We start from the raw sequence: 11,929 nt of genomic DNA, 5'->3' as shown, positions 1-11,929 counted from the left end.
TGTACTGCTCCTGGCCTCTCCTGTTTGGACATGTTTTCTGAAATACTGTTACACGTTTTTTTCATAGCTTAAAGCAAACGGCCTGCACCTGCAGAGTTTAAGATACGCTCCCCAGCCCGCTCACTCGGGCACTTCCCTTTGCCTGACCGAGTTGTGTGCCCACCAGATATCCTACTATCTTCCAAGGGCGTCCTGTTGTGCAGGCAGCCCCCCTCACGCCCAGCTGCTGGTGCAACCTGACCCAGCCCCTGTATACAAGACAATATAGACACTCCCTCGGCGCCGACATCGACATACTGGTCTCAGCCCGCTGTGAGAAAATGTAATAAAATTTCTTAAACTCTCACAGCGTCTCTTGGCCTGGCTCCTGTTGGCGCAGACCTAACCTCTTGTTCCTGGATGTCATCGCCTTGCCCCCAGAGCATTCAGTGTCCTGTTGTTCTTGGCAAATTCCTTCTGGAACAGTTTCAAGCAGGTGCATGTGTGTGTGTTGGGGGGTGGCTAAGGAAAAGACATTCTCAGCAAGGGAAACAGTGTGAGCAAAAGGCTAGAAGGTGGAAATGACAATGCCTGGTTTGAGGCAGCGAGACGGAGGGGCCACCAGGGTTTAATGCTGGAATTTGGAGCCCTGAGTGGCGGCTGCTGGGACTGTGGGTGGGTGCTGCGGGCGGAGTGAGACCGCACCAGGAGAGCTCTAAGGAGAACCACCCTGTCTAGAACAAATCCCGTTTTATGTACTTTGACCCTGCGTGTGCCAGCATGCACCCCAGACACTGCTGTGCCAACACCCCGCCTACGCGGTTCCTGGCTAAGTCTTGCCCTGACAAGCAGGTGCAGGCCTGGCATCTGGGACCTGAGCTGGGGCCCCAGTCAATGGTCTTCACCCCATTAGCTCTGCAGAGCCCCTTCTGGACAGGGCTGCCTCTGTGGGAGTTCTGGAAATATCTGTGGGTCATGGAGGCTCCCCTGCCCCTCGGAGGCGCGCCCCAGGCGGCTGGGACTTGCCCAGATGCCACTAATGAGCAAAACCGACAGAGACCTCTGGGTATCGGCTGGAGAGGCTGGCTGACCACGTAGCCAGGAAGGCTGGGCTGGGACAGGAGTGGAGAGAGGACACGGGTCCATGTCCATCTCTACCTGTGGCTGTTGCTCAGTCTCTCAGAGCCCGGCTCTCCTCTCAGCCTTCCTCCTCTGTGCTGTCCTGGTGGTTCAGTGAACTTAGGGGTACATAACACTCTTGCACAGTGTCCAGCGCACAGGTCCCATCACTGTGAGTAACCCCGGAACCTCACTGCCCCTCTGAGGGAGCTCCTAGGACAGCACCTGGGCTCCTCCTCCTCGCTCCCCTAGCACAGGTCTCCTGCGTCTTCAGATCTCCAATAGGAGCCACTGCCAGCATCAGGGCCAACACCCCCAGGGGACACCTGGTGGACCAGGCTACATAGACAGACCATGTGATACTACAGAAGGATCAGGAGACTGACGTCTGAATTTCACTGGGCCCTTGGGCAAGACACCTGTCCTCACTGAACCTGTCTTCTCCACTCTAAAATGGTAATCATAGCCCCGGGAAGGTTTGACTCAGTGGATAGAGCGTAGCCTGTGGACTGAAAGGTCCTGGGTTTGTTCCCAGTCAGGCACATGCCTGGGTTGCAGGCTCGATCCCCAGCGTGGGGCGTGCAGGAGGCAGCCGATCAATGATTTTCTCTCTCATTATTGATGTTTCTATCTCACTCTCTCCCCCTTTCTCTCTGAAATCAATAAAAATAAAACATTTAAAAAATAAAATAAAATGGTAATCATACTTGGCTAGCCCTCTCCAGCCACCAGGGCTGTGAATCTGATGAATGGCAAGCCGACTGGCAGCGAGGTGTGCCCCATTTCTGCTGCAGGGCCCCATTCCTTGGTGCACTAGGGCCCAGGTGTGCGCCTCCTTGGCTCACTTGCTCAGCTCGCGCACCTGCCACGCCAACCTGGTGCGTCCCAACCCGCCGCTGCCCCATCCCTAGGGCAAGGGTGAAGACCTGTGGCCGAGAGGTCTGGAGCCCAGCGTCTCCCAGCGGACACGTCCAGGTTTTCACGCCGCGACGTCTGTGGGTGCTCGTGTGGACCGGGTGGGACAGTGGCCTAGGAGGGGCGGGGCCTCTGCTCGGGGCGGGGCCTCCGCCCCCGGCCCCTCCCAGCGCCCGCTCCTGGACGGTGGAGAGGCTGGACGCAGAGCAAAACCCGGCGCCGCGGGCTGACCACGGCGCGGACCGTGATGCGCGCCCTCTTGCAGCCCCCGCTCCCGGGCCTGGGCGCGGTGCGGCCGGATGGCAGGTAGCGGCGGCCTGGGCGGTGGGGCCGGGTGCGGCCAGGGCGCGGGGGCAGGGCCGGGGGCTGCGCTGCGGGCGCCCCGTGCGCCTCTGCTACTCGCCGCGCTGGTGCTGGGAGCCTACTGCCTCTGCGCCCTCCCGGGCCACTGCCCGCCGGCCTCCCGCGTCCCCACGCCGGCCCCCGCACCCGCTGAGCCTCCCTGCGTCGCCCGCAGGCCGGGGGCGCCAGTCCTGCCGGTGGCCAGTGGTCCGGGCCGCCGGCGCTTCCCGCAGGCGCTCATCGTGGGCGTGAAGAAGGGCGGCACGCGCGCCCTCCTGGAGTTCCTGCGCCTGCACCCCGACGTCCGCGCGCTCGGCTCGGAGCCCCACTTCTTCGACAGGTGGTACGAGCGCGGCCTCGCCTGGTACCGGTGAGCGCCGGGTCCTTCGGTCCCATCCGCTTCCGTGCGCGCCCTGGCCGGTGCCTTCCGGGAAACATGTGGTGCGCCCCTGGGGTACCACCGGGGTCGAGGCAGGGAGAGGTCTTGGGCGTCGCAGGGTATGATCAGCCTGGGTTGGGGGGCGGGGGCGGGCGTGGCTTGGTCACTGTCCGGGAGCTCCAAGAAACTTTGAAAACTCCAGGGAAAGAAAGCCTTGGTTGAGGCCGCTGAGGGGTCTCAGCAAGACTGGGAGGAGGGAGTGAGATCCCAGCTGAGAAGCAGTTTCAGGCTAGCGGGGTTTGAGGAGCGTTAGAAATTCATCAGGCTCAGTCGCCCTCCCCTGCTGGCCAGTTACCCTTAGAAGGGGCGGTCTCGGGCAGTCTCCCAGAAAGTGTCTGCCTCCCACACTCCTGATCCTGGGAAGAGGAATCCTCGGGGGTCCTGAGGGTCTGGAGGAAGTCTGGGCAGAAGGAGGAAGGATGTGCCTTTGAGTCAGTGCCCAAGGGTGGGAATTAGGACCCCAGCTTCATGTCATGGCGCTCTGTAGCTTTCCTGCCCCACGGGGGACGGCCTTGGGGTACGGTGTGGAATGTGGGGGAGCACCTATCCCCTCGGGGCTGAGGTGGCACTGCCTGCAGCCTCCTCAGTTGCACACAAGTCTGCCACCTGCCCTGTCCCTTCCTGTGGGGGAAATGAGAGCTTATGGATGGAGAGTGAGTCTCCCCACTCCCCGAAGCTCTCACCTTAGCCCCAGCTTGGGACCAGCCTCCATGGGACAGAGAGGATCCTGCCCAAGGTCACCTGGTGAATTAGTGGGGAGTTGGGGGTAGCAGAACCCACACTCTCCAGGTACACTAGCTTCTCTGTACCCAGATTCCTCACCTCCACCCCCATTTGCTTTCTTTGCCTTTTGCCTTAAAAACCACTCATGGGTTTGGAAGAGCCCCGGTGAAACAGGGGTTCTAGCTCCTGAGCTCTCAAGGGTTGCTGCTCTCAGGGGATCCTCAGGAAGTTGAGTGGTGGTGGGAGGGCGGTGAGTCCATCCTTGAATCCAACTGGCTGAATTCTGGCGTCAGAGCTCAGACCGCTACCCACTCTGACAGTGCCACTGGCACCCCAAAGCATCTCTAATATCTACTGCTGTGGAGAGGACAGAGAAGAGGAAGTGAGGGGAGGAGGAAGGGGAGTGGAAGGGGTGGGATGGTAGAGGACAAACCTCAGAGTCCACACTGATCCCAAGAACTTTGACTACAAGAAGCTGGGGGAGACACTGAGGTGGGCTAATGGGGGGCTGCAGGGGAGGCTAGACTGGGTTTAGCCCTAAAAGCATTCTCAAAGAGTCAGGAAGCCTGAGGCCCCTTCCAGGCTCCCGGGTGCATGCTTCAGCTCCGAGGGACAGGTCTGGGGAGGATGAGGGCCTGACAGGCAGTAGGCACGACACCCAGCCTGGAGGTCAGATCCTCAGCTCTGGGTTTTCTCGGAAACCAGGGATGGGAGCCAGGGGATTCAGGAGCGAGTCTAGCTCTGGTAGAGAAGGGACTTTCTTTTTATTTTTAGAGCCACTTCCACCGGGAGGGGGAGGCGGGTGCAGAGGGTCAGTCCTGGTGGCCTTGACCCTTTAATCCGGGGCTGTCCCTCTGGGCTGGCTAGAGCCGACCCCTCGTTGGCTGGTGCAGGAGCTGAGCTGGCTGAGCTTCTGGAGTGGCCTCCAAGGAGTCTGTCTCCCTGAACTTATCCCCAGAGGGCTGGGTGCTGTTCCTACCTGAATTCTCAGGACACGCGATAGAGTGTGGTGCAGAGTACCTAGCACATGTGGCCATGTGCTGACATGTACAGGCGGCTTGGTGTGCTCACAAGGTGTCCTGTGCCTCTGGCCCTTTTTTTCTTTCAACCTACTCGGAGTGTGCGGTGAACCTCTGAAAATGGGACCCCACTTCCCCAGCTGCAAAGGGGGTGCCCAGCCCCTGGGCGTGGTCTGGTGGTGTTCGCTCTCAGGACCTTGGGCTGAGCCTCCAGGAGTGCAGAGCCCTGCTTTGGGTGGTGAGTAAAGGAGGAGCGGCCAGTACCCCCAGCTGAGTTTCTGGGACACCATCCCCACTGGGCTGTGACTGACCTCATTCCAGGCAGTGACCCTGGCCCTTCCCATGGCCTTGGCAGGTGGGTTCTGGGCTGCCCAAAGTTAATCTTGGCCAGACTTTTCCCTCTAACTGAGCTTCAGTTAGCCCATTTCTCAGACTCTTGAGGGTCCTCCATCTTGGGGGTTGTGACCTCCAAGTACCCCCCACACTCAGTCAGCATTTTCTCATCTATTCATTCACTCACTGAGCATCTTCTGTTTGGCAGACAAGCACTCCAAGGTCTCATCAGGAGGGCTATCTTGTCTGGGGGCAGGTGGGGCTATACTTTGACCTTAGTATTTGGGAAAAGCGAGAGGAGATAGGAGGGGTGCAGGTGGGGAACCCCCTTGGCTCCTGGGGCTAATGAGGGAGTGGGGTTCTGAGTATGTGGGGGAGGGACCTGGGCTTCTGTGGGGCTTTTCTCCCTGTGTTATCCTAGGAGAAGCTCCTGTGGCTGGGGACCAATGCCCCACCCCCACCCCCTATGGATCCACACAGGAACCCTAAATAGCTTTTGCTCAGAACCAGGCCTGGCTGGCTGGGGCCCAGGAGAGATGTGGGACCTAAGGGTGGATGAGACCAAGGAGGGAGAGTAGTCTGGGGCTGGATGGAAGCCACAGGGAAATGCAGACCAGATGAACAGGGAGGGTCCCGGAACAACTCGTCAGATGTTTGCTGTGTGGAGGTCAGAATCCCGTTCCTCTCATCCCCTCCCCTGTCTGCACCCCACGACCCCAAACCTCCATCCCCACCCTCCTCCATGTCCTGGCCAGGACAGGCTTCTGAGGGCGGGTGAGGATGAGTAATTGGTCCCAAAGATCTCAGCTCTCAAAGCTGGTTTGTAGCAGGAGTGGGCCTGGAAAATCTGCAGTCCATCCCCTTCCCATCCCCCTTCCACAGGGTTCCGGAAGCACCTCCCCCCTGCTCCTCTGACGTCCCTGGTGTCCTTCCTTGCAGCTCCCTTCCCTCAGGCAGGAGTGCGGGGTGGTGGTGGTGGGGGGTGTTCCAAACCCAAAGTGCCCAGTTTGGGAGAGGAAAGAGGATGTGATTCTGGGGTCACTTGGTGCCTGGGGGAAGAAAGGGTTGGGGAGGGGGTGTCCAAGAAGAGAGGAGAGGGCCCAGGAGTAATCAGGGCTGGCTCCTTCCCTGAGGAGGGCAATGAAGGGAGGGCAATGACTTCTGACCCACCTGGCAGTCCGTCTGTCCCAGCCCAGGCTTCTCTTCGTGGGTCTCAGCAGTGAGGTCCAGTGCGGGGGACGCCCCTTCTTCTAATTCCCTCTTGAGGAAAAGGGAATCCCCTGAGCTGGCTACTCCAGGCTGCAGCCCCGGCCTCAGTCCTTGTTAACACCCGAGGTCTCACTGAACTGATCCCTGGAGGGCTGGGTGCCTGTATTCCCAGGGCACAAGGCAGGGCATGGGTGCAGGGCCTCTGGGAGCAGAAGCCAAGCTGCCGCTGCCGCTTCCAGCTGCTGCAGCCCAGGGGTGGGAGGGCTGTGGTCAGTGTCCACCCCGCCCCCCCGCGAGCTTTCCACTCCCTCTCTGAGCGCCAGTGTGCCTGCCTATCAAATGGGGCAGTGAGTGGGTTGGAGGGAGATTCCAGCTTACTTTGTCACCATGATGGGGAAACAGAATTGTCATCCCTCCCTTTCCCGTGACTTCTGTAGTCCAGCTCTGCCCAGGGCCTTGTTTCGGGGGGTGAGGGAAGCTCCCAGAGCCTGAAGATCATCAACCCACCCATCTCCCCTAAGCCCGTGGGTGATGTCAGGAAGCCACTGGTACGCCTGGGATTCACCCCAAGCATGCTCTAAGCCAAGCACCCCAGCATGTGACAGGTCTGCACACCTGTGTGTTCACCCAGCTTGAGTTTCACTGGGGCTAAGGAGGAAGAGGAAACTGGGGCCCTGCCTGGGGGTCTCTTAGGCTGGGTGCAGGCTGGATGAAAGCTGAACTTGCCCTTTGTATCATGTCCTGGCTGGGGCCAGACCAGGAGGCTGCCAGTGGGGGTAGGGGGAGTCCCCTCAGAGGACTGGAGGCAGGGTAGGGCCTTGGGTAGAGGCTGCCCCCTCTGAAGGCACAGGTCCCACAGGCTCTGCCTCCATTGACCTAGTTTCCAGCCCTCTCTCAGGTCTGCCCTTGGAGCTGTTTGCTCAGCTGGCCCTGCCACACCCTGCCCGCCTGTCTGTGCAGTACCTGGCTGGCAGGTGAGGCTTGACCTTGGGAAACTGCTCAGGGTACCTGGCCTGCCCAGTGGGGTGCGTGGGAGGGGCTTCCCCAAGTTTGGGGCAGCCAGGGGGCTGTCATCAGCCAACTCTCCCGGAACCTTGGTCAGTGCCCCACTCCCCTCGTCAGAATGAGAGGAATGAGAGGAATCGTCAGAAATGCTGCAGTCACGGCCTTGCACCCTGGGGTCCGAGCCAGGTCTGGGAGGCCCTGACTGCTGAGCTCTTGGGATGGGTCCTCAGGCCACCTCACTCACTGTTCCCCAATGTGCTGGGCTCTGCTGAAGGCTTTCAGCATTGGAATTGGGCCCAGGTCAATGAGAATTAGCAGGCTGTAATGGGAGGGGCAGGGGCTATGCAGGGGAGGGAATGAAACGAACAGCTGTCCTTTGTTGGGACACTTGTCAATAATGAATGGCCTAACTTAGGGGCTAACTTCAGCCATTTAACGGAAGTGTGACCTGGGGTAATTACAGTGCAGGGAAGGGCCTTTGAGGTGGGGAGGGTGGGCAGAGCTCTGTGGATGGCAAGTCCGGGCCACTGGCCCTACTGGTGCTTGGTCAGGGGTGAGGGGCACAGCAATGTCAGGGTTGAGGCAATCTAGCTAGAGTGGGCAGCCTGCCAGGACGGTCCCCCCCTGTTGGCCTGTGCTAGGGCGGGTGCTCTCAACCCACCTCCCAGGCTGCCCATCTGGCACTTTAGGTGGGTGGGCCTGGGGGAGCGGGAAGTGAATCTCGGGTCACTGGGGCTGGTCTATAACGGGAGGGCTTGAGGGGACCAGCACCCTCTCATGCCCACCTCTCATTCCATACAACCCGCAGGAGCCTGATGCCACGCACCCTGGACGGGCAGATCACCATAGAGAAGACTCCCAGCTACTTCGTGACTCTCGAGGCCCCTCACCGCATCCACAGCATGTCCCCGGACACGAAGCTGATCGTGGTGGTTCGGAACCCTGTGACTCGGGCCATCTCCGATTACGCCCAGACGCTCTCCAAGACCCCGGGCCTGCCCAGCTTCCGAGCCCTGGCCTTCCGCCACGGCCTGGGCCCCGTGGACACGGCCTGGAGTGCGGTGCGCATCGGCCTCTACGCCCAGCACCTGGACAACTGGCTTCGGTACTTCCCTCTGTCCCACTTCCTGTTTGTCAGCGGTGAGCGCCTGGTCAGTGACCCGGCTGGAGAAGTTGGCCGAGTGCAGGACTTCCTGGGCCTCAAAAGGGTCGTCACGGACAAGCACTTCTACTTCAATGCCACCAAGGGCTTCCCCTGCCTCAAGAAGGCCCAGGGGAGCAGCCGCCCCCGCTGCCTGGGCAAGTCCAAGGGCCGGCCCCACCCCCGGGTGCCCGAGGCCGTGGTCCAGCGTCTGCGGGACTTCTACCAGCCCTTCAACCGAAAGTTCTACCAGATGATCGGCCAGGACTTTGGCTGGGACTGAGCGGCCAGGCCAGCCCACGCCCTGTCTGGGGATACTCAGTAACCTTAATTTATGCCTGTCACCCAGCCAAAGCAGGCTGTGTGCACATGCTGGGTAGAGAGAACTATTTAAGAAATAAAGTTTGGATCTGTGTTCTTTCATGTGACCTTGACGGTTGGAGGGTGGGGGCTGGAGGTGCCACTGCCCAGGGAAATGATAATCACACCAGCTAACGCGAGCTAGCGGGCTTTGTTAGAGTGCCAGAAGAGGTCTAAACTTGATACTTACTGGCATATACCCCTGGAGGTATGCTTGGCCACATGTCACAGATGAGCAACTGAGGCTCAGGGAGATTTAGGGCCTGCGCAGGGACACACAGCATAGCTTTGGTGACCCTGAAGGCCATCCTAGAGCTCTCTTCTCAGCCCTGAGACAACAAGCTGGGTTGTCCCATGTTCCTGATGAGGAAACTGAGGCCCCAGGTTACCCATTTGAGAGGTGGGGCAGGAGTAAAGCTGGGTCTGCCCAACTCTTTGGGCTGCACCCATGACTTTAGCTAATTTGACATCCTACTGCCCAGTGGACGTTCCCTCCTGGAGACCTTGGGTTGCTGCACAGTGAGTGTGAGGTGACTCCTGTGTGCAGGGGATGTGTGTCTAACAGCCTCCTATCAGGTCCTCACACAGCTCTGCACTTCCTACCACAGGCAAGTCACAGGTCCCATTCACCAGACCCTGCCCATACCACAGGCCCCAGGCCCTCATTGTCCCAGTTCTATTGTGTTTACCCAGCTTCCTGGAGGGTGGGGATGGGCAGGAATAAAGGCTCATCTGCAGCCCAGCTGCCTGCTCAGCTCCTAACCTAGTCAGGCCAGACTGAGGCAGGCTGGGGTGCGTGTCTACCTCTCTACCCCTGGGAATGCCGGTCCCCTCAGTAATGACTGTTAACTGCTCCTGGCCACAGTGCTGTCTGCCAGGTAGCCACCAGTTGCACTGATAACCCCCAGGACCCTTTAGGCCCAGGCTTGGCACACCCAGGCTGCCCGGGCCCTTGTAGGATCTGGCAGTGGCCTCTGCATCCCAGGCCTTGGGTCCATATCATATCCTTTTTTTTTAATAAGCAACTTTATTTGTTTATTTATTCAATATCTTTGTTGTTGTTGTTAATCCTCATCGGAGGATATTTTTCCATTGATTTTTAGAGAGAGTGGGAGGGGAAGAGACACACAGAGAGAAACATCAACGTGAGAGAGAGACATCAATTGGTTGCCTCCCACACAAGCCCCGACCAGGGCCAGTGATTGAGCCTGCAACCGAGGTACATGCCCTTGATGGGAATTGAACCCGGGACCCTTCAGTCCACAGGTCAATGCTCTATCCACTGAGCCAAACTGGCTAGGGCCATACCATATCCTTGACTCTGAAGTGGTCTTTCCACCCTGGGCTACTTGAGCCACCCCTTGTCCTGGGCCCCAGTGTCAGAATGAGGGAGGATTTTGAGGGGAGTAGCAGCTTGTCAGTCACCACTCTCCTCTTTGGCTAGTGGCCCCACCAATCACCATGGTCACTGCCTTTGTCACATGGCCCACCATGGTGTGGACTTGAGTTCAGTTGCTGTTGGTGTATGAGAAGAGCCTCAGCAGAAGGTGGGGAGGGAAATGGGGACATCTGTCTCCAGCAGCCAGGAGACCTGTCCCTTGCCCTCCTCGTTCTGGACCCAGAGGACACTCCAGTCTGGAGCTGCCTTGAGGGGCCAGTACTGTCTTCTAGGCCAACCATCCAGAGCAAGCCAGGAGCAGGGCTGGGGGCTGGTCCCAAGTCGCCTTGGTGGAACTGTGGTAGAGATGGGGGCAGATGGGGGTGAGATGTACACATAGCCTCCTCCCCATCTTGGGCCAATTTACAGTAATGAGGGTGCTGTGTTTTGGAATCCCTGCGGGGTGGTGAGCACTTGTGCCTGACAGCTCTGTCCTCATTCCCTATGCTGGGGCCCCACTTACGGATGGCGTGGCAGCCTGCCCTGGTTGGCAGGGGCAGGAGGGAAAGCAGGGTAGCCCTGGCCCGGCCCCAGTTCCCAGCCTGATGCATGCATCTTTCTTTTCCCTGGACACACCCTTGTCCAAATGTCTGACGTCTCATGCCTGGATGGCTTCATGGGTCCCTCACTGTTTCCCTGGCACCTCTTTTTTCTCCTACAATGAGTAGTCTGCATGCATGGTGATCAGAGGGCTGCCTTCAGAGTGAGCCAGATCCCATTATTTAAAAACACTCCAGTCTTCTCCCCCCGCCCTGTTGCTTCTAGAATGAAGACAAGATTCCTGATTGCAGCTCTCAAGCCTGCTGAAGTGTACCCCCTGCCCCCCAACACCTGTGTGCTATTCTCACCCCTCAGCTTCCGCCCCTGTCTCTGGGCTTATTTCCTCCCCACACCTAGAGTCCCTTTCCTGAGCCTGCCGATGCAACCCACCTTTCCCTTCCTGAAGCTTCTTGGGTGCAGAGCTGTGGAACCCCTAGTTTGTTTGACTTTGGGGCCCAGGCCGAGCTCGGAAGGCAGACTCTGGAAGCCACGAGTAGGAAGGGTAAACTGGTTTATTCTGCTCACTGCCCCCCCCCCCCCCCCCGCCCCCCTCAGTGGAAACTGGGCCTAACCGCCAACTCCAGTGCCTGGACCTCGAACACACTGAGGGCAGATGTGGTGGGTCCCCCCAGCTGTGTGTGGGGGTGGGGCTCTGTGGGAGATTCATCAGCCTTTAATTAAAGTCCCTAAATTGCTTCCCCAGCTGCTCAGTGGGTTTTCCACGTTGGAAAGTACCAGAAGGGGTGAGAAGTGCTGATTCAATCGCCCTCTTCCTGTTCTGCCCAGTGGAGGAGAAGGGGCCAGGGACCTCTTCTCCACCCCTCCTATCCTAGCCTGACTGGAATGGAGTAGGTGGGGGTGGGAGTCCTCACAGCCCTGGGCATCCAGGAAGGGGCTTGGGGAAACCTGGGAGGTGGCTTCCTCTACCTTGGGGGCCCTCACCCGCCCCAGACCTTCGGTTGTGGTTGGTACAGGCTGGGGTCCATGGGACAGGCAGGTGCATTTGGGTGAGCACAGTGTTCTCCACCGTGGGCTGCGTACCCTGCAGGCCTGGAAACCCCTCAGACCCCTGCCCTAAGGTCCTTGTAACAAGCTGGAGAGAGGCGTCAGGACCTGGATCCCACCCGATTGGCCTCAAAGTACTTTCCTAGCACGAGTCTTCAGAGAGTGCCAGCAGTTCGCCCGTACTCCCCTCCTTATCATGTGCACGTGGCTTCCTATCCTCCTTCAAGGTGGCCCCTCTTCCCAGGGCTGGGCCATCCTCCTCATGGTCCCATTGGGCCCTGTCCCCCAGCCAGATCCAACAGCCCTTCCAAGCTTTAGATGGTCCCATTCAGGGAGCGGGGGGGGGGGGGGGGGGGGTAGGG

General features: G+C 59.3%; 1 protein-coding gene across 1 annotated transcript; it reads left to right on the top strand.

Moving 5' to 3' along the window:
* Window positions 1-2,312: 2,312 nt before the first annotated feature.
* Window positions 2,313-8,507, top strand: HS3ST6 (heparan sulfate-glucosamine 3-sulfotransferase 6; the record flags this gene model as incomplete). Its single annotated transcript, XM_079800157.1, has 2 exons — window positions 2,313-2,725; window positions 7,892-8,507. 2 exons carry the CDS (start codon window positions 2,313-2,315, stop codon window positions 8,505-8,507), a joined length of 1,029 nt encoding a protein of 342 aa, XP_079656283.1.
* Between the last annotated feature and the right edge of the window lie 3,422 nt (window positions 8,508-11,929).

This window comes from Cnephaeus nilssonii, assembly GCF_951640355.1.
Source record: "Cnephaeus nilssonii genome assembly, chromosome: 2".
In the NCBI taxonomy this organism is placed as follows: Eukaryota; Metazoa; Chordata; class Mammalia; order Chiroptera; family Vespertilionidae; genus Cnephaeus; species Cnephaeus nilssonii.
The sequence above is the reverse complement of the archived record's forward strand: the minus strand, read 5'-3'. Positions and strand labels throughout refer to the sequence as shown.